The sequence below is a fragment of the Micropterus salmoides genome, unplaced genomic scaffold, assembly GCF_014851395.1.
Source record: "Micropterus salmoides isolate LMB-PRFRI ecotype aquatic unplaced genomic scaffold, ASM1485139v1 Ms_hic_scaffold_20, whole genome shotgun sequence".
Taxonomy (NCBI): Eukaryota; Metazoa; Chordata; class Actinopteri; order Centrarchiformes; family Centrarchidae; genus Micropterus; species Micropterus salmoides.
In genome coordinates, this window is record NW_024041151.1 from 5,703,804 (window position 1) to 5,728,290 (window position 24,487).

Sequence of the window (24,487 nt, forward strand, 5' to 3'; positions counted from 1 at the left end):
TGTACCTGAGCCCTCCACAGCAAATCCCATGACAACAGAGTAGAGCCAAAAGTCCCTGAAGAGCTTCTGCAGACGAGGTTTTGCTTCCTTAATTGGTGGCAACCTCTTAGTCAGCTAAAAGTAGAAGGAGAGAGAGAGAGAGAGTGAGAGAGAATAATCTGGTTGTTAAAATACAGCAATAAAGACCATCAAAAAGGATGTGTTTGTACAAAATGACAATATTTAACAGGCTGAATGACTAAGTCTGATTATTTGAAGGAGAAGGTAATAAAAATAACATGATGAAAGCTAAAAATTTTGTAAATGTCCAAAACACTCACCACTGCAATAACTGGAATTAGGACGCCGAGGTTTCCAGCACTGCTTGATGCCTAGAGAGACAAAGCAGGAGAGCAGGCCTGGTGTCAGTATCATTCATATGAAGTGCTTGTTGAGTTGCTTAACAGCTTATAAAGCTCCGTCCACCCACACTTTTCTGATGTCAGAATTTGGAGGACTGCGTCTGACGATTTCAAAGTTTCCAAAACAAATAATCAATCACGCAAACTTCACCCAGGTACTAACCATGCTTTCCAGGGGAGACTGTCTGAATGTATGTGCCATGAAGAACACGTTAAAAAAGTGTTTCCACCTTCTTTAGATGAGGTCAAGTCGTCCATCCATGTCTCAGTTCATTTCAAGCACACTGAACCCTTTAGCACTCTTAGACGTGTTCAGACTGACAATACAGCTGTGCCAAAGTAATCTGCATTTTAAGCCCCTCTCTCTGTCTTCCTGCCTTTCCTCTATCATTAAAGGTCCAGTGTGACATATTTCTGAGGATCTCTTGACAGAAATGCAATATAATAAACATAACTATGTTTTGAGTGGTGTATAAAGACCTTAAAAAATAAACCATTACATTTTAGTACCTTAGAATGAGGCATTTCTATGTACATGCACCACCGGTCCTCCATGGACGGCGTCATGTTGCACTGCCATGTTTCTAAAGTAGCGCAAATGGACAAAATGCTCTACAGAGTGCGTTTTGTCACTACGTTGAATACGTAGGAAGGAGAAGAAGAAAAAGTAGTAGTAGTCTGGTTTATTAGAAGTAAGAAGAGAAGTGAAATTTGGACAAATGGAAGACCACACGTATTATTTAGCACAAGAGTCGACAATGCGTGTCAGCCACCGTAGCTTCTCCTGCGCGCTTGCAATGAGAGGGGTGAGCGGTGACTGATCCGATGGTTGCAATTTGCAACCCTCACCACTAGATGCCACTAAAACTTACACACTGAACTAAAGCTAAGCTGCACTGAAGAAAAAGGTAAGTCCAGATTGTTTTGCTGGACTATCTTTTGCCAGCACTGCGGTCTCATTGCTACTGTGTTGGTATATGTGTGTGTCATACCTTCAGAGTCGGGCCTTTGTCTGAGGCTCTCTCGCTGGCTCTCTTCCCCTCTAAGCCCAGCTGGACAAAAAGCTCCAGCAGGTTGACCAGCAGCTCGTCGACCATATGCTCAGCCTGAAGGTTGGCTGCTATATTACCCAGAGCATTTATCACAGCCAAGGAACAGTGTCTATGCACAGAAGAGGGAACAATTTTTCACTAGATTCTCATGTCAAACCGTAGATAATACTCGTCAACATGAGGACTTTATGTGTCACTTTCTCATGTACTCAACAACCCCAAAGAACTGTAACTGTGTCACGTAAGATGGTGGTCACCTGTATCCATGGTCCTTGTAGTCCTTGGTAGAATAGACCATGGAGCTGGCTTTGACACTGATCTGCTGGAACAAATTCCACACTTCCTGGTAGATGTATTGCTGAGGTGAAAGAAAAAGAAAAGTTACGATAGATATGCTCTAAAACTAGGGTTAGCTGAAACAGAAGGTAGAGATATTAATGCTTACATTCCCGGTGATGACCATGCAGCCAAGCTGGTCTATGATGAGGACATCAAGCTGGGAGGGAGGCTGACAGAACTTCTGCTGGAGGATCTGAAGGATGGGCTCCATTACTCTGGGGGTGTCCCGTAAGGCCACGGCAATGTGACCCAAAGCCCTGATGGTGTGGTCTGGGATCAAGTGAGCATCCCTGGGGAAGAGAGGGGAACACGTTTAAATACTCTCTCAAATTTTTGTCAAAGTCATCATTTTATATAAAGACTGACTTACTTATCATTTTCCTGATAGATGTAAAGACGGTTGGACAGACTGGCGAGAAAAGCTTCTACAATGACGTTATCCATAGTCAGACCGGCTTTCAGACACCTGAGGACAGATGGAGACGGAGAGGTAAAGGCTGTGTTGATAACAGTGTGTGAGCATAAGCTGTGTAAGTGTGTTTGTGAGTGAAGTCACCTGCAGATGTTATCTATGGAGATGTCCCGCAGCTGTTCGTACATGGAGGGCTGGCTCTTCTTGCTGGAATTGGTACTGAGGGTTGACTGGGAGTGTTCATTGGTCACATGGATCTTTATCTCACCACCACCTTAAAAAAATTTAAAAAATGAAAACTTTGAACCAGACATAACAGTGCCACTGAATGACGGAGCGCTCAGCTGCTGAGCGGTCTGTTGTTTACCTGAACCATACTGGCTGTGGTATTTGTGCAGCTTCACCAAAACAGGAGAGGGTACAACCAAGAAGTCTCTCAGGGACATGGTGACAGAGTGAGCCACCACAGGAAAGCGCTCACACAGACGACCCAAACCCTGAAGACACAGACACATGAATGGATTTATGTCTACAAATGAATGACTGTGGCTGTAGTCCAGCCTTGTTCTAACTTGTTACAGTGTTTATTAAGTGGAGTTTTACACATCAAACAATTAAAACGGGCTGCATTACAAACGACTTCTAACCTAGAGAGTAGTTGTGATCACGAGAAAACAACAGTCATTATCTCGAGATCATAAAATAATTATCCCGTTATCACGGGAAAACTGAGTTAAATTTTTTTTTTAATCAATGGCCGCGTAGTTCTGGACAGGGTTGGGTATCGTTTAAAATTTTACAATACCAGTACCAAAACCTGTACCCTTAAAGTGATGTCGATACCAATAGAGAACTTCATTCGATACCTTGCATAAAATGCCACCGGTTGAAGCCATAGTAGTTGATTGGTAGCCTATTATTATTTTTATTGTTGTTATGGACAAGCAAGGTTATCTATTTTTTTTTTCTTGTTTCAAGTAACTGTTACATGAAAGTATTGGGAAATTGTATAACATCCTACTCATCCTAATTAGGTCATCCTCATGGGATTATGATATGGCAATTTATTTTATATTTGAATGAGAGAGGAGGAGAGAAATGGTTTAGTGACCAATTAAGTTGTGGGAAACGAATTTAAGGGAATTTTTTGATATGTGTGTTGAAAGTAAACAACGGAAAATTATTTTGTTAACTTTTGATTAACTGAATTGAAAGATCTCCGCGAGTGCCTTTTCCTTTATTGGTGAGTCGCAAACCCCCAAGAAACGAAGTCACTAAACTATACTAAAGACTCTAAAGAAGTAAACAGAAGACAAGTTGATCACACCAACTAGATCTGAAGCAGCCGCAGCCGGAGGCCACATGAGTAAAATCAGCTGATCGCTGCTGCGCCACAAAAATGTTTAATTGATGTGATGGAACGCAGCGATCGATCAGTGACAAGTGATGTGAACAACAAATAAAAAAAGTACAGAGAAGTGTTTAATGATACCAGAAGATGAAACCAACAGAAAGCCAAGCTTGTGGTGACACTTGCAACAGTGACGAACATGTCCGACACCGCAGCCGAGGGTGAGGGTTAAAATCAGCATGGGCGCGGCGCATTCAGGAATTTTTTTATACCGTTTATGGTGCAGGCACATAAGGAAAAAAAAGGCATGCTCTTCTCTTTCTTTTGGTGTGTTGCTTGCGTGTTTGGCTGCAAGCAAAACCATAACAAATAGTCATTTTTTGCCGTGATCTGGTTCCCTGGACACCTTCAAAAACCTCCTAAAAACCCACCTCTTTACAAAGGCCCTGAATGACTTTTATTGTTCTGTCTCTGTAGTTATGTGTAAAGCGTCCTTAGGTCCCAAGAAAGGTGCTATAAAAATATAAGTTATTATTATTATTAAAAAGTATCGAATGAAGTACTTGTTTGACAGGAGACATTTCGATTCTACTTAATACTGGGCTGTTTTGGTCGATACCAGAAAGGTATCAAGTAGCGATAGTAGTGAGTTTTAAGTTCAGCCCCAGATTTTTTTATGCACACATGAACATAACGTTGCTTTCCCTTTTATCTTTATGTGGTTCTTAAAAGGAGAAGATGACCAGAGAAGAAGGAAGGTGGACAAACTGTCACCTGTAAGCAGCAAATGAGGAGGGGCATGTGAGCGATGATGACTTTACTTGACGTCTTGGACTGTAGCTTCTCTGACAGTTTGGTGCAAAGGTTCTCAGCTCCTGGTGAAATAAAGAGAGAACACAGGCATTTTTGCGGAGATGACCTCTAAGACAGATTACTTCCTGTCTGAATGAACAGATTTCTCACCCTGCTCTTCAGTAACAGCCCAAACCATGAGGTCGACACAGGCAGCGTTGGCCTGACAACGCAGTTTCAGCGGGCTCAGTTCACTCTGGAGGTACTCGACATCGTGCAGGATCCTCTGCAGCTCCGACTGGCTGCTGCTGAACTGCTCCAGCACAAAGTCGTGGACCTCCTTCACGTAGTCTGTCTGAAGGTCTGGTGAACATGAAAAATACATTGTTATTACTACCGTTGGAAGAGACAAATTGTGGCATTAAAGGGCTGCATTTCTGAATAATCTGAAGAAAGAAAACTATATTGTTCACCTTTTAGATTATACAGGGTGTCTCTGAGCATTTTAAATATGGCTACATATAAAGGATCACTGAAGGTTTTGTAGTACAGATGAAGACCAGGATTCAACTGTGAAGAAAGAAGCAAAGATGTATCAATGAACCAGTAGTGTCTCAAAGAGTAGACAAACATCTGTAGTGTTTGAAGAGTCATACCTCTCGAAGTTCTGCCAAGGACAAATCCAGTGATTTCAAAAATGACTCAGAGACAAATAGTTCAACCTATTTGAAAGAAACAACTGAATAAATCATCACTTTTTGCACCGTGCATCACATTCTCAAATCAAAAGCTGCGTTTCGAGCAAAGGAACTATACCCCAGAACAAGGAACCTTTGGAGGAACTCTCTTCTGTTTCAACCGTAGGGACCAGAATCTAAATTTAGTTCTAGGGTCTTTATTTTACCCCCCCAAAAAAGTCCCTGCTCGGGGGGTAGTACTTTCCGAAAGTACCGCTACTTTGGGGGGGTTGGGCTTGCCTTGTAGTGAATTTCTGAATGGGAATGGGAACTTGATGGCTTTATCCAGTTTGTTATTAAATTTGTAACAAACTTTATTGTGTGTCTCTCCATTATACTCCCACACAAAAAAGCTGTTTTTAATGGTCAAGCATAGCAGGGGTCGGCAAATAAGTCTGGCATCGGGCCAAATATTTCAACTCATTTCAAAGTACATTTAGCTCAGTCGGTACTGTGCGGGACTCCCGTCAGGTAGATTGTAAGATCGATTCCATCTTACTGCGGATATTTTTTTCTCCCTTGTTAAACAAATTGAATAAAAGGATAATTTTGCGCATGTGCATGCATTGTGTGTGCGCATTTCAGCGTTGGATCCGCATTCATAAACCTTTCTCTGAGAAAATTCTGCAGAACCCAATCACACGTTTACTGATGGCTTTTTTAGAGGTGTGTCAAGCAGGCCAGAGACTCCTTTGAATGTCCTTCAGAACAGAAGTAAAAGCTCTCAATAAACTCGACATGAAGCATTGCTGCAAAAAACGTTCTCAAACATTTATTTTAGAGGCACAATCACTTAAGAGGAAGTGATTGTGTGAGTAACTGTAGCTGTCATGACTGAGATCTGTTTCAGCACCAGCCATTATCAATTTGTTAATTTTTTATTTTTCTGCTATCAAAGTAATCTGGCCACGGGCCACATATTATTGCTGGCGGGCCGGTTCTGGACCGCGGGCCACCTATTGCCAACCACTGGACTATAGTTGATCATTATATTCCAGTCAAATCTGATGTTCATTTATACATTTTGTCCATGGACAGTGGTTACAAATAATGATGTCTGTGCATCGTTTTGTACGGCGCACAGGCCTCCTTTTAGTTCCTTTTGGTCGAATCGCGGCTAAATGCATCTGTTCTGCTGCTGTGGCTGCTTACCATGCTAAGGAGCTGTCTGAGCATATCCATAGGGACATGAAACTCTCCAGAGCTGCTTCCAGTGAAAAGAGGTGAGACAGAGAAGCTGGAGCTGATGGTGGAGAAGTAGTAATCAGGGTCCACTGCACTGCCATCGGGCAGGTAGGAACCTGAAGAGGGGAAGCAAGAATTTAAAACATGTTCCTCAGCGAGTCCCTCAGCATTTCCTTGTAGCCCAACAGGCTGAACTGCTTCTGCTAGGATACTTACCTTCGAAGTACTGAGCAGAGGGATCAGCAGGTGAGCTGGGGGTCAGACAGGCTCTCTCTGGACTGGCCTGAAAACACACAAGTGTGTGTAAAAATACATAGCTTTGTACAGGTTAAGTTTAGGTCTGTTAACTTTTCTTTTTAACTTCCTTTACTTACCTGTTGTGACACGCTGGACAGAGAGGAGGCTTTACGTTTCAGTGTGTCTCCCTGACACACCGTGAGCAAAGAGCTGGGCAGGATGGAACGGAAGTCATTGAAGGACCGTCGGTGCAGCACGTCAGTTTCGTCGGCCGTAGGCAGCACAGGAGCAACCGGTCGAGGGAACAGCTTGGACAGTAAGGGCTCGTCAGTGTTGCTGTATCGGCCAAATGCACGGGCAACACCGAGCAGGGTGGGCACAGTGTACCTACAGAGGTATTCTGAACAAAGAAAGGGTTACAGAAGGTGGAGGAGTTGAAAATATTAATACGCAGAGTGGCTAAGTAACAAAGAAAGGTGCGTTATGTTAATACCTTTGTCATGAGCCTCTGGATTCTTGCAGATATCTTGCAGGACTTGCATGATGTCCATGACCGCCTCCAGGATCTGATAATGATGTTACATCATCACAATACTCCAACTTAACCAACCATATCAGCAAGAAATTATATCCAGAATAGGTTCACATCTTTTAGGTCAATACTTTTACATTTATATGTACATTTTTAAAAAAATATTAATAATTGTTCCTCCTGTCTATGCTAAAGATATTTCAATGTAAGTGATGGGGAACAAAATCTGCAATCTTCATTCTGTGCAAAGATAAATTTGAATGTTCAGCTGAAACTAATATGAGGCTTCAGCAGTCCGAGTAGTAAAATAAAGTTGGGATCTCCCAAACGTCTAGTCATCTTAGTTAAAAAACTCCTTCTTAATGTTTTCACAGACACAGTATCCTTGCTGAGTTGCAGCAAAGAGATAGTAACACAATGAGGACATTTTGCACTAAAAAGAGTGCAGCGTTTGGGCCCCTCAGTACCCTAAAGGTTAAGGTACATCCCAAATAATGCCACCTTTGCTGCATGTCACAAACCCCTCTCCCTGACCATGTGTCCAGTCTATATCTACACTGTCAACAAACAAACAAAATGTTGATCTAGTGGATAGATACCTACCTAATATGTCAGACTCAAACTGTCAATGTCTTTTATTAGCTTCAGCTAAATCTTTGAACATTTTTTTTCAGGGATTTGATTTTCCTCCATCTCTTACACTGGAATCCTGTAAGGAGCCCCTTTGCAGCCGATATGGAGAGGAGGAATTATCAGCAACTGAAAACACACAGATACACACCTGTCCTCGTAGGGCCTCATCACGTTGGGCAACGTCTGAGAGTAGTGTTACAAGACAAAAGCTGAAGTTCTCTGCGACAGGAAGGTTCTCTGCAAGAGAGATTCACCAAATATTAAAAAAAGCACCTTAAATTGTATTACAGCACAGTAGCATCCATTCTTGAATGAGAGAAGATAACATAACAAAGTTACCCCTTCCTTTGCGTTCAGAGCTTTCTTCAATCCACTGAACTTTAGGAAGCCCTTTAAGCAACCCGATAAGGTAGGGGACGATAGCATCTTTGTGCTGCAACACAAGTAATCCATCGCATGTTACACAGAGTTCCCACTGCTTTACCAACATCCTGTAAATTCACTGTTAGCACAAACGTATCATAGAGGGGGTAAGTAATGTTTACCTGCAGGTTTGACTCTACTAGAAAGATGCCCAGTGCAATGACAGCATCTCTCCTCCTCTCGTCCAGCTGGAAGACTCCTCTGAAGTCCACGGGGCACATGCATTGTAGCTTCTGGACCTGTGAGAGGACAACACACGGTCACATCCACTGCTGTTTGGATCAAGATGGATAAAACTATCTTTTAAAATGTACAGAACTCTCCTGCCCACGTGGCTTAAACAGACAGATCGTTACCAAGGGATTTTTTGGACTAAATGCGCTTCAGGAATCGAGCCAACGTCGCCTCTGGCATTAGTTAATTACACTCTGAGAGGGATTTAATCAACATTTAAACACAGAGAGTGAGCTCATTACAACCTACATGTTTAATCCGTTACTCAGTGGAGAGGATCATCTCAACTCGGTTATGTCTGTGAGTGCACAAACCGTATGAAATGCAATAAAATAATATGAAGGATTTGGGTGGACTGCATACCAAAGCTCAACCTGCTTGTTAAATCAGGAGAAATCTTATTTATGGAAACACATAACAGAACCAATCGGATGCTGCCATCACACAAACCGATTTTTTTGCCAATAACATCCAAAATGATATTCTTAAGTACCAAAGGCTGTTTTGACACACGGTAAAATTAGGAAATTGTACAAACAATGAGGCTTTTGAGCAGAAGCAGACCTCTGTGGCTTCCCACTCACATTTTCAGAGACTAAAGTGGGCCAAGAGTCACAGGTCTGCAACTCTTTGTCAATAAAGCAATTAGGTGCTAACATGTGATGATTGGTTCTCTCATATTTAAAAGTTAACTAAATATTTGATGTTTTTAGACTTTAAAATGTCTCTCTTGGGTCATTATTCATACATTTTCTGATATTAAATAGACTAAACTAAAAATGAACTGATTTATTGAGAAAACGTGCTTATACAGCCCTTTCATAACAAGCACATTTAAAGTGACCTTACATGAAAAAAGCCTCACAGGCTCCCCAAACTAGTAGTAGTAGCAGCCATTATCCATTTATACAGTGGCCCGACTGCTATTTCTGCTCCCACAGCTCTTTTTATTTAAGTCCTGGCTAACATTTCTCCATTTTTAATCTCAGTGGGTGTGTTGTCTAATCAGTTCAAACTCTGTCTGCTCTTTTAAAGTATTTCAGAGGCTGCCATGTGACCTGCTGTAATCCCTGACTACAAATCCCAACCTACTGAGTGAGAAAACAAAGCAACCACAACACCTTCATCTTACATGGAATCTCATTTCAGGGCGCATTATTATTTGCATTTTCTGTTTGGACAAGTTGGTTGCCTTCCTTGTATGATCCCTTAGATTGCATGAAATGAGTCGCGCCTACTTAATAACACATCTTCTCCTGTTTCTTTTAATTATGACAAGGGCGAGTTGATGCTTCCTCCTTGTCATTACCAGATTAACCTGTTTGGGTTCCTGTTCAGAATCAGAAACAGCTTTATTGTTTTATTAACCAGTTTTTAAGGATACAAATAGAACAATAGCACCTATTTTGTAAAACCTATATACATTATAAAAATATGAAATTAACAAAATATACAAATTAAAGAAGTATAATAAAGCCTCCAGGTTCCCATCCAGTACACTGCACATACAGTACACTATAGATAGTGTGAAGGAAATTCTTGTTAGCTGGTCTTGTTAGCTTGTTATCTGGGTTTACCGATACCTTTAAGGTATCAACCGAAACAGCCCTTACGCGATCATTCTCTGTATGTGTAACCTTTTTTTGGGATATTAAACTATAACGTTGGAATTAGGAGGTCACATGTTTTACAATCTAAAGGGAGACAGTCTGCCTCGTCAACAAGACTGAAGAAGATCAATGTATCTGTCACATATGGCTGTTTAGGCAACAATTCGTTTCTGTCTGCCCAGCTGTCATCATGCACCCGTAGAGGAGACAGCGGTATGAACTACTGCCAGAGAGACAGAAGTCAATCTGTTTCTATGTTTGTGTGACCCCAGGTTTGACATGTGAAGACCTGTACCTCCCAGGTCCTAGGTCCTCTTATGAAAAATCCTTCACATAGCAGCTTTGGTTTATTTTCCAGAGACCCCAAAACTAATACTAGTACATTGTCTATTCTTGAATACTACCCGGCCTCAGGTTTTCTGTATGTCAGAAAAAAATACAGAGCCAAAAGGTTACATAGTAATCCAGGACCCGGTTGATATTTTGCAGACCTGCAACTTCCAATTAAACATTTGAAAGTAATAAAAGTACTATGGAAGCACCTACCTAGGACTTTCGGGTCCCTGAAGCAGCTGCGCGTGTTCCCTGCTTATTGATCCAGCATTGCCCCTCATAGTTAAAGCTGTTTTCATTTACTAATGATTGCTCTTGCTGGAGACATCGACAATTTGACTATGTCACTCAATCTGCCAAGTATTTTAGTAATTAATCTAATATTACTAATATAACACCAATTATCACAATATCCTGGAGCCCAAGGTGATGCCTAACTTCCTGGTGATCGACTAGTCGTTGCTTTACATTAGATAACTTTTTAATTATTACATTGTTTGGAAATTTTTAGTGGTTAGTCTGGGGCCCGGTCAAATGTACAGGGAAAATTGAATGACACAACATTATGGCATTTTGTTTGTCTTTTCTAGTTTTCTAGAATCAGGTATTGAAAAAAACATGGGCCTATTAATTCAGAAAAGGGGATATTGTGCACATTTGGGATGTGATGGCAACTTCTCTTCCCTTTTACATATCAAATATTTAATGTTAACTGTTTAAAGTGACATTATTTTAGTGATTAATCATTTAATTGTTGGGTCTATGAACCATTACTAACATCATTTAACATCATAATGCCCAAAGGGACGTCATCAAATGTCTTGATGAGTCTGACAGTTTGATAACAGTCAAAAACACAGTAATGAAAAGCAGCAGATTCTCACATTAGAGAAGCTGGAATAAGCCCCTAACTTTCTGTTGATCGACTAGTGGTTACTGTACATTAGATAACTCATGTACGAGCATTTTAACATTACATGTTAATACATTATTTGGGAATGTAGTGGTTAGTCTGTTGCTCAATCCAATGTTCAGGAAGAATTGAATGACACAAGATTATGGCATTTTGTTTGTCCTTTGACAATACCTTATTCTTTTCTAGTTTTCTTTTCACAGAATAAAACTTTATAAAGATCTGAGTTATACAACAGGTTAAGTTTCCCGTGCCATCCTGTATGATTGACAGCCAAATGAGCTATTGTGAAAAACACATTAATTATATCAGAAAAGGGGAAACATTTGGGACATGAAGGCAACTTCCCTTCCCTTTTACATATCAAGTGCTTAACGTTAACCTTTTAGTGACATCATTTTAGAGATTAACCATTTAATTGTTGTTGGTCTATTAACCCTTACCAACTTTATTTAATACCCTAAAGCCCAAAGGGACATCATCAAATGTCTTGATGTCTTGTCACAGATATATAATCAATATATTATAAAGTAAGACCAAGAAAAGTAGCACCTTCTCATATTAAAGAACCACAATAGGCCCCCAACTTTCTGTTGATCGACTAGTCGTTGCTCTGCATTAGATAACTCATGTAAAAGCATTTAAACTATTTAATTATTACATTATTTAGTATTCTAGTGATTAGTCTGTGGCTCTGTCAAATGTACAGGGAGAATTGAACGACACCGGATTTTAGCATTTCTTTCTCATTTTACAATATCTTATTCTTTTCTAGTTTTATTTTCACATAATAAAACAGAGTTTCTATGAAAATAGATAGAAAACACTGACAGGTTATGTGTCCTGTGCCATCCTGTATGAAGGACTATCGTGAAAAACACATTACTTCAGAAAAGGGGAAACATTTGGGACATGAAGGCAACTTCCCTTCCCTTTCACATATAACGAATTTAACATTAACATTTAAGGAAGATTAAGTACAGGTTCAAAACAGCTAACGTTAGCCGACGTTAGCCATCTTTGAAGTCAGTAACAAACGCTCCTGTGTCGCATTAAATATCAAAATGACAACGTAATTCATACACTGACAAACTATAAGACATGTTTACTGTGTTTTTAAGTTAATAACACAGACCACACAGGTGGAGAATCGAAGTTAAGGACGGGCCTTGATGTCAAAGACTCTTCGGCAGGTGTTAGCTTGTAACCGTCGTTAGCTGTAAAACGTTACCTTGTCTATAGGCGGCTGCAGGTGAGCTGCCAACGACCGGGCCAGCGACAAGACGGTGTTGAAGTAAAACCCCCTGCTTCCCCCTCCATTAAGAGACATTTTTTAAGGATGCCTTAATGCTACCACACCAACACAAACATCATCTTCTTTCATTCGTCCCGAGGAAAGTCCGCACTGACAACTACGGCAAGCGCAAGGTCCAAACAGCGCGAAGCAAGGTCATAATGCAGAAACGCTAAAAACAAATAATCCTGAAACATTTCACAGAGGTGGAGGGAGTGTTCACAGCAGAGGTGTCATTAACACCGGGGACGCTGGGGATGAAAATGCTTTGAGAAAGGTTTATTAGCACAAAAAAGAAAACAAGCAATGTTATTTAAATATAGAAAATATTATATAGAAATACAGAAACTATTTGATTCTATTTTCTAGATGATTTGAGATCACAAATTAACAAAAAAAATAACATTTTAAAATTAATCCTCCTTTAGAAGATTTGATTTTGTTGCCTCAGGGCAACGAAGTGCAGTATTGGTTTGGCTAATATCTAATATTTTATTAGGGAAATCAAAAGGGAACTGGTGCTCTTTCAATTAAAAATATTTTTCTTGAAATCCCACCATTGGCTGGCTTTTTTTCTACTCCAGACTTTTCACAGATTTGCAGAGTCCCTGTGAAATGTAGGTTGATTTGATGTGAATGAGAACGAAAACTAGCCCGACTGCATCACGTTGCCATGAGGCAACAAAAACAAAACTACTTTTTAAATATATTTTTGACCCCAAATATGTAAAAAAAAAAAAAAAAAAAAAAAACATTTAATCTGTCAAATTATTAGTGTCTAAACATCCAAAATAATGAAAATTGGCTTAGCCTTCACTCACACCTTATGCTCAGGTAGATGGTCTTCCTGTAAGAAGGCCTTTTTGGTCAGTCCAAACCTCAAAGTTATTAAAAATACATTGAAATAAAAGGAAAAGCAGCAAATCTTCACATTTATGAAGCTGGAACATTAAAATGTTTTCCCACGGAAAATGACTAGAAAATCAAGAGTTAATAATGTCACTCAACAAATGTTCTAACTGTACTTGTATTTACTGTTTGGTAGTTTAATTTATAACAAAAAATTGTTGTGTGTGATAATCTTACTTTGTAAGCTCCAAAAAGTTCAATATTTTCCTCTGAGATGCAGTGCAATGGAAAAGGAAAGTGTCATAAAAAAGAAAATACTCAAGTAAAGAACAAATACATCTAATTTGTAGTTAAGTACAGTGTTTGATTAGAAGTACTTAGTTACTTTCCACCACTGCTATTTGAAATAAACACGACAACATTAACAGTTTAATTCAATGTTTATTTTTCAGCATCCATATTAGAATTAATTAGACTGAAGGCACAATACGTGGTTTTAACTACTGGACATGTTTCATGTGTTAATATTAAAACTCCCAAGATATTTAAATAGCTCTGACAAAAAAAAAAAGTCTACATGTATGCAAAGTCAGGCTGAAGCTGATCAAGGTGGCTCAAAGTAAACATTTGTCAGACAATTAATTGCATTGCATGTAAACATGTCAGACTCCCAAGCTACAAACTCCAGTCTGTAACATGTCGTTAATATACGTGAGCAGCAGTTGGCACATTGGGTCATCAGTTGGTGTAAAAAGTAAAAAGGCAATTAATGCAACGCAGTTCTAAATTAAAACACAGAACCGGGAAATCTGCAATAAAAGCATTCCTAAACCACTCGTCCTTCATGGAATGATATGGAAGGCACTGTTAATGGCATTCCTCAAACAGCCATGTCTATGCAATTAAGGCGATTTGAAAAGCAGAAAATTCATCGAAATACTAAAAGTTACAATTAATTAATAAGATATGAAGACCACTGCAGTGTGTGCAACTGAGTGCATTATTAAAACATCTGTAGTGACTACGGACATTGTTAATCTCAAAAGATCTCAAAATGAATCATACAACACATAGGCACTTTTTTAGAGCATCACTCTAGTAAGTTAATTGATTTATAAAAAATCTCTGCAACTTAAAAGCGAACCCTTGCTACACCACCTCAACCACAATTTTCTGGAAATGTGCACTGTACATATACAACGCAATTTAACTGGAATCACGATTAATTAGGGCTCGCCCCTCTGATAGGGCTTTTACTTTTAGATTTGATTACAGAAAGTGTATAAAACCTGTGACCCAAAATAGTTTATCTCATTGTGTTACTTATGGATGGAATAGCGAAAATAAATGATTTCCCCCTTTTTGCTAGGGACCCCCTGAAACACCCAGAAAGACCCCTGGAACACCCCTAAGGACCCCACATTGAGAACCACTGATTTAAGGCATTTCTAGTTAATGTACCTATAGCCTCTGCCGACATCTGAATATAAATTATTTCATCAGGTACTAAATGAAATAACGTTTTTTTTAATCTAAATACTTGCATATAAAAGGGCTTTAAAATGTCTGATCTCTGGTATAATCTTTCATTTCAAGTATATCTCTTTATCTACAGTGTCTAAATCACATTATGTTGGGTCAGAAATTGGTTTCTCTTTGATTAAAGTACATCCATCGCGCTGGTATAACTGAACTCAAAGCGCAGCAGGTAAGACACGCTTCTCTGTGCTGCCAGGTTCACCATTTCTTTAGTCATTTAGATCCAAATAAAAAGCCCCGTTCCTTTCCCTGAGCTCTTAAGGAACTCCCCCCCCCCTTCTGGAATTTAGGCAAAAAGAGCAAGTGTAAGCAGCGACTGCAATCTGGAGCTTGTTTTCTTGCAGACAATGTTTCCACTTGTGATAGCTGTGTTACAAATAAAATCAAGAACATACCGATCCCTGTCTTTCCTTCTGAAAATCACTTAGAGGTAGATATTAGAACCTAGAAGCAGGGTTTAAGGAGACTGGGTTGGGACCTGGTCTGGTTAATAATGTGAACGACCTGTCCCAACACTCCTGCTTGCGCAGTGCCCCATTTCAGTCCGTCTTCCACACAATGTTCAGGACCTTCACAACTTCCTCATAGATAATGAAGACTATGGCCACGTCCAGACACACCCGACCCAGCCGAGGAACAGTACCTTTGTAGAACCTGACAGGGACAAAGAAAGAAAGTTAATATACCAACATGCACTAAAAGATGCAAAATCTTTACATTAGCCACTTAACACACGTTATTTAAAAAGGCATCACCCCAGAAAGCAAAACTAGTGGCCAAAACTCACTGCAGACAAAGGAATTCCAAACTGTTGCTGGATTATTGATGCGTAAAGAGTGTAAATCCTTTAAAGATATGAGGCCAACTCGAACTGTCTGTATTATCAAGCAATTGCTGCAAACTCAGCGTGTACAAAATATACAAACTCAGTCCTTTTCCATGAAGTTTGTCAACTTACGCCTTTGGTCCCTCGTGCTTCATGATCTTGACGGCACAGTCCATTGTGCTTTTATACTTGTGAGCTTCGAGACCCTGTTAAATAACACACATACACGTTAGTCGCTCTGCTCAGGGATAAATTATAGAGGGTCTAAGAAGTGAACGTGTTGTTCAACCAACCTGCATTCTGGTCTTAATGACATCCAGGGGAGTGTTTCCAAACACACTGGCAGCACCAGCAACCGCTCCGAACAGTCCAGTTATCAAGGGGTTAATGGCTTTGTTCGGGTCATCCCCTTGGTGTTAAAAAAAAATAAAGGTTGTTTATTTGGTTGCATTTGTTGGTTGTATGTGGTGATTATAGAAGTTGTGAAACAAGCTATTGACTCACGCACCTTTGTACCAGTTCCTCAGTGAAGTCATGACGTAGAAGCGGATGGCCTGGTTGGAGCCTTGTTTCAACACGGTGGCTGTTAAGCCTTGGTAAGTCCCCTTCAGTCCTGAAGATACAGCAGCATTACCAAGTTAACTCCATCAAAAGCGAAATCTTCACAGCTTTCCTGTTTAATTCCAGAGTAGGGCTGGACGACAAGGCCACAAATATGTTTTCACGATAAAAAAAATTCTTCTCATTTGATATCGATAAATGTAAACTTTCAAGTTAAAAGGCTGATTTTTGCTCCTGAGTAAAAGTTGAAGAAACCAGATGGTTAATTCTGGTTTTAAACTTTTCTTTGTGGTCAGAACAAACACTTGATGCCAAACATTGGATCACTAACAAAACAATTATGATAAAAAAAATCTTTTGTTCAACAAATATGCATGAGTAAAAATAAGGAAAATCTTTTTTCAGTGCCTTTTCCTCAACAAAATAAATATACTAATAGAAAAATTAAGATTCATGATTCATATGAATTAAATCATCATGAATTAAATCAAACATTTTATTGAACATTTGTATATTGTTACTGAAAATAACAAATTATATCGCAATAATTATCATAATTGTTAATGAACTTTTCAGGAGGAATAAGGCTGAAGAAGAATATAATTATTATCTACATGATGGATGTGAGGACTCAAACACATGGTAAGGACGAAGAGTGGTGGAGTGAAACAGTAGGTGGCAGTAAAATCCAACTAACCCTTCAGGAATGAAGAAACCCTCCTTACCTTCAGTTCTAACAATCTCCCTCACCCCGTGGAAAAAGCCCTTGTACTTTGGCTTTGCTGATGTCTGATCATGGATAAATTTGACCTACAATGACATAATGAAAATGATCAATAAAGTGTAAAGAATCAAAACAGAGATGATAAAATAACATCTGAGGCATGCAGATTTCTGCAAACAATAATGCTTGGAGTAATGCTGCAGTCTGCAAAACAGCTATAGACATATTATTTGTATTTTAGTACAATGGATCGCATGTTTAATAATGCTGGGTTTTTTTTTACCTTAACTGTCTCCATGGGACAGACTACAAACACAGCTTCTGCCACTCCAGCCCCCAGGCCACAGAGGAATCCTCGCTTGCTGTCTAGTTTACCGTTTTCATCGCGCATCTTATTACTGAGGAACTCAAACATCCCAAACCTGTAGACGTTAGCACAAAAGATGAATGACTCAAAATATGAAATAATCTGTATCACTTTCTAATAAGGCATCCTTTATAAAGGGTTTATAAGTTGTAGTGGCTTTGTACGGCTTAAGCACAACTTTTGGGTTGCCAGGTTGTTAAAAGATCCCTTTTTGTGGTTGGACCCTTTATTTATTTATCAAAAGTATATTATATTTTGGTAGTCACCAAATGGAAGGATAAAGACCAGCCAAATGGTTTACACATTTAAACGACCTGGCAACCCAAACAACCGTCTTATTAGAGCTGAAACGATTTTGCAATTAATCACTTAATCGATTAATATAAAGATAATCAGTAACTGTTCTGATAATTAAACAACTAATTTCACCTTGGAATTCAGAAACTTGCGATGGACATTGTTTTAATGTTTTCTGACATTTTTTAGATGAAACAATGAATCTATTCACTAAATATGATCTATTAGGCAAACGATTGTTAGTTGCAGCTCTGGTTCTTATTGATGACTTTAATAACCATCTTTAAAGCATTTATAAATTGTTTATCAACCACGAACAAATATTACAAATGATTAGAAGTGATTACAAATTTTTTTTTTTTGGATAGATGTGTCTACGATTGTTTTTGATTAATCTCTTAATTTACTGTACAGAATATGAGAAGACTTGGAAAATCTCCATCACCAATTACCCAGAGCCAAAGCTACTAATCCATAACCCAAAGATTATTATTACTATTCACAGTAATATAAAACAGAAAAAAACAGCTAATCCTCTTGTTTGGGGAGCTGGAACCAGAGACTGAATGGCATTTTGCTTGATAACTAATGGTACTTCTACAGCTAAAACACTTTATAAAGGGTGCTTTGTGGTACCAGACAATCAATACTGAAGTTTTGTTTTACACATCTAGCAGCCACACCTGAGATCACAGTGGAGGTATACTGGAAATAAGACATTCATAAAGGTTGTGTCTGTGTGTGCTCAGGAGTGTAAGGTTGGAGGGTTTCAATACCTGACAGCTGCTTTAGGTATAGAGCCATACAGCAGTGAGCTTAGACCTCTGTAAAGACCCCTCACCCCATGACTGTTCACCGTCTGCTTCACACAGTCACCTGCAGGAGAAACCGAAGGGAATGAATGACGGAAGGAGAAACAAGTAAGATTACAAAACAATGATTTCTTGCATCCGTATCAAAAGACTTCTGCACTGCTGCTAACAAAAGCTCACTCGGGCACCATATTCAGCTGCTTAGTTGTGAAAATCTTAGCTATGTCTCAAGTTAAAAGACGATAAATGTGAATTTCTGGGTTTCACGCGTGTCTATTGCAGCTCAAAACAACAGCCCGTCATACTAAGCTTCCATGAGTAAACACGATCTATGCCAAAGTTCACAAGCTGTCATCGAACAGATAACAAAGACTTAACTACGCAAATACACACTTGTTTGAACTCAAATCTGCACCAACACAATGTCTAAAGTTACTATGGGCTGTTACTAAAGGTAGAGTCTAAACTTTGGATCTTAAACTTCAGTTGAGTTCAGTGAGACAGCTGCTGATTAACTCAGTATGGACCACTGATCAACTGTGAGCTGCTGCAGGATCTGTAGACATCATTTATACTCGAAACAGTCACTTCATAATGTAGTAGATCTAATCATGGCAACTCATGAAAGAATGACGAATGACTTATTTGTTTGGTTTTATCAACGACTATATCTAAATAACTAATTTCTAAAATACAACATTACAATTTTACAGGGTTAGAACTTTATTTCCACTGTTGTCCCCTGGTGTTTATACAGTCCATCAATCAGAGACATATATTCAATTGCTGGGATTAAGAAATATGACAAAATAGGACTGCAACTAACTATTTTCAATGTTGATTAATCTGTTGATCATTTTCTCAATGAATCAATTACTTGTTTGGTCCATAAAATATCAGAAAATGGTTAAAAAATGTCAATCACTATTTCCCAAAGCCCAAGATGACGTTCCTAAATGTCTTGTTTTGTCCACAAGCCAAAGATATTCAGTTTACTGTCATAGAGGACTAAAGAAAAGAGAAAATATTCACATTTAAGAAAGCAAAATCAGAAAATTTCTTCTTTTGTTTCTTAAAAAAATACTCAAACTTCTTAATCTGTTATCAAAAAAGTTGGCAATTAATTTAATAGTTGAAAACTGATTTAACTGTTGCAGCTCTAATTAGAAAATGATAACTAAAAAGCCAGAGATAGTTTAAGATGCAAAAATCAATGTATTAAAAAGTAAAGTATAACAAACATTAAGATTTCCACATTCTAAAACAGGATATCGTCTAGAAACTACAACCTCGGTATTAAACATAATAATACCTCTCTGACAATACCAATCAAAACAGAACATTATTATCTTTGTACGGCCGAACTGTTGTTTTAGACTGCATTAGATTTTACAGTTCAGGTAAGATATAAACAGACAGTGAACAGAAACTCACCGATGCTTTTGTATTTGGGAGGATTTGCCCTTTCGTCAAGCTGCAGCTGCGTTTTAACGTACTCTGTGGGGAAGGTGATGCAGATCTCTATGCCTCCTGCTATCCCACCTGAAACAATAGCAAAAACACTCTGTAGGCAGAAACATTTTAATGTTTATTTCAGTGAACACTACACAAGTGCATTTCAGGGAGAAAGAGGCATTCATTTATAAAACTGCATCAACACACCAAACTCTTACAGGCAGAAAGTATAGCCACGTTTTTCTTTATCTAATCTACTTTACAAATATTACTTTCTTTGACTATTGTGCACTATTCATAAGAATGTATGATGTATTTGCAATGCATAAAATTGTATTTAAGTATTATTATTATTATTATTATTTGTACAATCAAAAACTTGTTTCACAAACTACAAAGTTTGGTTTTAATAGGACAAAACAATTAGTCCTGTATGTTAAAGGTAGTTCCACAATATTCCCACAGTATCTTTTCACAATTTTACTGATAATAAACTATTTTTCTAGCACATTTCAGGTCAATTCAAGTTTTTATTTATGAACCACATTTAAAAAAAACCCGAAGCTGACCAATGTGTTGAAAAAAGTTATACAATAGAAAATAAAAACTAAAAACCAGATAAAAATGCGTTTTAAGACGAGACTTAAAAGTCTTGGTGATGTGAAATATAAACATAAAGATGCAATACAAGGTGCAAATAAACACGAAGATGCATTAACAAGCAGGAAGGATGTTTCAATAAAAGAGAGAAACTAAATACCAATGTTGTATGTGAGGTAAAACACTTAGAGAGTTAAAACTTTCAAGGTAAAAGCAAACTTGAAAAGATTTCCTTTAAAAGTTGTGAACAAGGTGCAAATCAGTAATCATCAGAGTGACGTTTGTGTCCACGCCTGCGATACAGTATTTAGACAGCGCCACCTTAAAACCCCGTCTGTCACCCATCTGCAGTTCAACAGCAAACACGCAGCCAGCATCTGATTGGCTCGGCGTCTGCCTACAGTTTCTCCCCCTGGCCTGACTCCAACTGAAGGGGGTGTGTAGCCCGCAGAGCTCATCACCCTGCAGCAACAGGGACTAGCAGTCAGGGAGTAGTCTGAATCCGCTGATGTGTTCAGAAGAGACAAGTTAGAAAAGAAACTTGAGCGTTCTGTCAAAAAAGCACAGCAGGTGTGCAGCTTTTAGTGCAAAACAACAGGTTTGACCAGTTATCCTGGTAACACCCAGGCCTCTACTGATATCTTCCTGAATTCAAACAGATACTAAAGATACAAAGGCCTTAAAAATAGAGTAACTGTAAAATGGTAACATCACACATACAAAAACAGAAACCCAACACACCAGCGGTTCTAGTCTGAGCTCATGCATGCAAGCCGTGCTGCTCGTGCAATCATAAGATTACAGTTAAATAAATTATTGTTTTCGCCAGAACAGGGGTTTTCAAAGTCTGAGCCTCAGACAAAGCTTAGAAAAAGGCGCCACCTCACAACCTGTTAGTTTACTTACTTAGTTTCACTCAATTAGATATCTACGGGACCAGGATCATGTCATTTGATCCCATACACACCCAACACTTGAGCCATGATAGCCTAATATTACTGTTTAACAAATCCTTAGACTACATCAAATATAACAAATGTCATAAGGATGATTGTTTCTGAATGATGGGAAAGACAGTAAACTTCCCCAAAACTACAATCTCTGAACTCTCTTTTAAACGCGTGCTTTGAAAACCTCTGCACAACAACATCCAGAGCATCTTGGCGACTAAACCGGAGTCGTTAAAGTGCTGGTTACGGCACACCCCGGCATTCCTTTGGTTAGAGACAGACTGACTTCACAAGCTGAAGCTCGACCTACTAATTAAGCTTGAATTAAAAAACAAACAAAAAAACAGTCCACATCATCATCATCTGCAAACAATCCTCCATGTTGTACCTGCATTACATCCCTGTATTCAAGCTGGAAAACGATAAAGAGCCAGTTTATCGAGTCCGACATGTACAGACACAGGTTTTTAGAAAGTGAGTGTGGGGGGAGAGGGCTGTTTGCTGCTGAATCTTTAACCTGTCAATGTTTATTTTCTACGTATATGTTAATTTATATTTGCACAAAGCTCTGAAGTAGTAAATCAGCCTGTAGTTCTTCAGACCAAATGTGACTGGCAGGTGTTGTTGCTCACGTTTTATTGTTGTCTTTTTTCTAATATTTTACTGTGTAAAGCACTTTGTGACCACTCTGTGAAAAGGTCCTAAACTAAACTGTACTTACTTACTTTAGCCTTACTATAACATTAATAATAATACAATAATACAATAATACATGTTAATATATGTTATGTTAATTACTAGAATAGTGTACATTTATAGTATTCACAGGCTAAGGTAATGCTAGTATTTGTCACGGATTAGATAATGTTTGTGTGAAAATTTTGGGACATGTTTCCCTATTTTTTGCAGAGTTAGATGAAAAGATTGACAAGATAAAAATGTGAAGCTACAGCTAGGAGACAATTAACCTAGCTTAGCATAAAGACTGGAAACAGGGGGAAACAGCTAACCTCGCTCCGTCTAATGGTAACAAAATCAAAGTGTAATAACTACAAGATGTAATGTGCTGGAATATTTCTTGGCTAGGCCCTGAGACTTGCTGTGACAGAGCCACGCTAGCAGTTTCCCTATGTTCCCAGTCTTTGTGCTAAGCTACGCTAACTGTCACCTGGCTTTAGCTTCATATTTAATGGACAGGTGTGAGAGTGGCATTAATCTTCTCATTCTACATTACACCAGACAGCTGATACGTGCATTTCCCCAAATGTCTTGTTGTTTTTTTTGTGTATATGACCAAAATAAAAACAACAATGTATTTACTAAGCTGTGTGCACAGTTAATGGTGTTATAAAGCCTTTATTATTCTCTTGTGACTTCCTGATAGATGCTTTGTCATCCTATAAGCTCAATGAAAGTGCATTTCTTTATCTGATTTTTGACCACATACTCTCTATTATTAGGACTAAAATACCCTTCCTTACTGCAGTTTTACTGCACATCTGGCCTTGAGTGAATAAGAAACAGCATGGAAATTCACCTTGACAGTGTGAGCCCATTGCAAAAGGTCCTGTAGTAAACATGTGACAAGCGTGTCGTAACCCTGTAACATGTGTGCAGAGGCTGACAGAGCAATCTGCTTTGTCATCCTGGCTCATTGCAGCTGAACATGGAGACCAGGGCCTCTGAGGACACTGTATTAGGACACCAACTAAACAGCTGACAGTAAAGTACAGTTATGACAAAGCTTTTGCTTTTGATTGGTAAATTCAGCTGTCAGCTCTTTATTACGTCCTCTTGATGATGCAATGTCGCCACTGATCGTTGCCCTGTGGTACATTACTCTGCTCTGTGTGGAGTTTGAGCACCTGTCATTGATTGACTAATAAGAAGGGCAGGTAGTCAGAGTTCATGTCAGTCTGGTTTCTTCGAAAAGGACATGTGGCACGCTGTTTAAAACACACACACACCAGCCTGTCCATCCTCCAGGAACTTGGGGTTTGGGGTCCTGTCCAACCCCAAGTTTTACTGAGCGCAGGATCTGTCCTGAGACTTCTGACAGGCTGCAGGACCGAGGCGTGCAGAAAGTTTGACTCTCGCTTCCACAATGAGAAGGAGAGTCTTTAAGATGATCAACCCCACTTTATCCTGCCTGCAGTGCATTTAACCGAATGTACTTTTAGAAAACAGTGCTGCAGCCGAGGCCCCCTGATAAACATCTGCATATTCATTAAGGTTCAGTGCCAGAACTTGTAAACAAGTTCCCCAGCCGCCTTGGCAGAGACACGTACTCCCCACAGTCCCACGCAAACTTTTCTTACCTGCCAGAATAGCCTTGCCAGGGTGCGTGAGTTTGGCTTTCCCCGCCGGAGCTGCAGCGGCCAAACACTTGGGTCTGTGAAACGGGCTCACGAATCTATTTTGTCCAGACATGACTGCGATTCACCGGCCTAACTTTTCTAAATCAATGCGGATCTGCTTTAAACCCGGTCAAGCCCTCATGCAGTGTGGGTGCTCTGAGCAGGAGTAGCGATGCAAACATTCAAAGGCCAGGCAGGAAGGCAGGCGGGCGGTGCTGACCATTGGACTTTTGCTCCTGACCTGGAGATGTTGATGAGAGGCTTGCTGTACTTTTCACAGTGAGAGCTCCCTCCGTGGCACACAGGGAGGCTGATAGCGTCGAGTCAGTGTGTTCACACAGGGCGGGGCAGGCCACGACACTTTCTCCCCCCGACGCGGAAAAACGCCATGTTTGTCACAAACATTTAAGGAGGACCGGAGAGGTTCTCTGCAAAGCGCCGCAATAAAGCTTCTTGTCTGCCAGGTTGTTGCTGCAAAGTTTCTGGCCCACTTTAAAATGCGACATGCAGCCTGTAGCGGGCGCTGTTTCTCACCCCACTCCTGCAGAGAAATGCATAAAAACTACCTGGGTCCTTTACTTGACTCTTCTCTCACTCCACTACATCTCAGAGGGCATATTGTATGGCAAGCAGTTTTAAAATGTATTCCTTAAAACTTATTAGTCACCATAT

The 24,487-nt window shown here is 39.4% G+C and overlaps 2 protein-coding genes across 3 annotated transcripts in view; both read right to left on the reverse strand.

Moving 5' to 3' along the window:
• Positions 1-12,604, reverse strand: part of pi4kaa (phosphatidylinositol 4-kinase, catalytic, alpha a) — a 37,668-nt gene extending 25,064 nt beyond the window's left edge. For both annotated transcript variants that reach the window (XM_038733342.1, XM_038733341.1), the window contains exons 1-20: positions 12,416-12,604; positions 8,217-8,333; positions 8,011-8,104; positions 7,820-7,908; positions 7,000-7,072; positions 6,644-6,906; positions 6,486-6,552; positions 6,237-6,385; positions 5,004-5,069; positions 4,821-4,917; positions 4,519-4,710; positions 4,330-4,430; positions 2,572-2,701; positions 2,349-2,478; positions 2,163-2,258; positions 1,899-2,082; positions 1,711-1,811; positions 1,394-1,562; positions 321-371; positions 6-114 (exon numbers count right to left, since the gene is read on the reverse strand). In XM_038733342.1, coding sequence (XP_038589270.1) covers positions 6-114; positions 321-371; positions 1,394-1,562; positions 1,711-1,811; positions 1,899-2,082; positions 2,163-2,258; positions 2,349-2,478; positions 2,572-2,701; positions 4,330-4,430; positions 4,519-4,710; positions 4,821-4,917; positions 5,004-5,069; positions 6,237-6,385; positions 6,486-6,552; positions 6,644-6,906; positions 7,000-7,072; positions 7,820-7,908; positions 8,011-8,104; positions 8,217-8,333; positions 12,416-12,514 — 2,377 coding nt within the window. In that variant the 5' untranslated portion in view covers positions 12,515-12,604. The remainder of the gene's footprint in view (positions 1-5; positions 115-320; positions 372-1,393; positions 1,563-1,710; positions 1,812-1,898; positions 2,083-2,162; positions 2,259-2,348; positions 2,479-2,571; positions 2,702-4,329; positions 4,431-4,518; positions 4,711-4,820; positions 4,918-5,003; positions 5,070-6,236; positions 6,386-6,485; positions 6,553-6,643; positions 6,907-6,999; positions 7,073-7,819; positions 7,909-8,010; positions 8,105-8,216; positions 8,334-12,415) is intronic.
• Positions 12,605-13,748: 1,144 nt separating this feature from the next.
• Positions 13,749-24,129, reverse strand: slc25a1b (slc25a1 solute carrier family 25 member 1b). Its single transcript, XM_038733689.1, has 9 exons — positions 23,777-24,129; positions 19,888-19,995; positions 18,418-18,517; positions 17,261-17,399; positions 16,979-17,063; positions 16,201-16,305; positions 15,986-16,101; positions 15,825-15,898; positions 13,749-15,520 (listed from the first exon to the last, which is right to left on the reverse strand). The coding sequence occupies exons 1-9, from the start codon at positions 23,886-23,888 to the stop codon at positions 15,406-15,408; spliced, it is 954 nt and encodes a 317-aa protein (XP_038589617.1). The 5' UTR covers positions 23,889-24,129; the 3' UTR covers positions 13,749-15,405.
• Between the last annotated feature and the right edge of the window lie 358 nt (positions 24,130-24,487).

Bases quoted from the DNA above. Each gene is read 5' to 3' on its own strand.
- slc25a1b (XM_038733689.1), bottom strand. From the start codon at position 23,888: ATGTCTGGACAAAATAGATTCGTGAGCCCGTTTCACAGACCCAAGTGT. The intron at 19,996-23,776 runs GTAAGAAAAGTT...CTATTGTTTCAG, and splicing joins TGGCAAGGCTATTCTGGCAG to GTGGGATAGCAGGAGGCATA. The intron at 18,518-19,887 runs GTGAGTTTCTGT...TTTCTCCTGCAG, and splicing joins TCCCAAATACAAAAGCATCG to GTGACTGTGTGAAGCAGACG.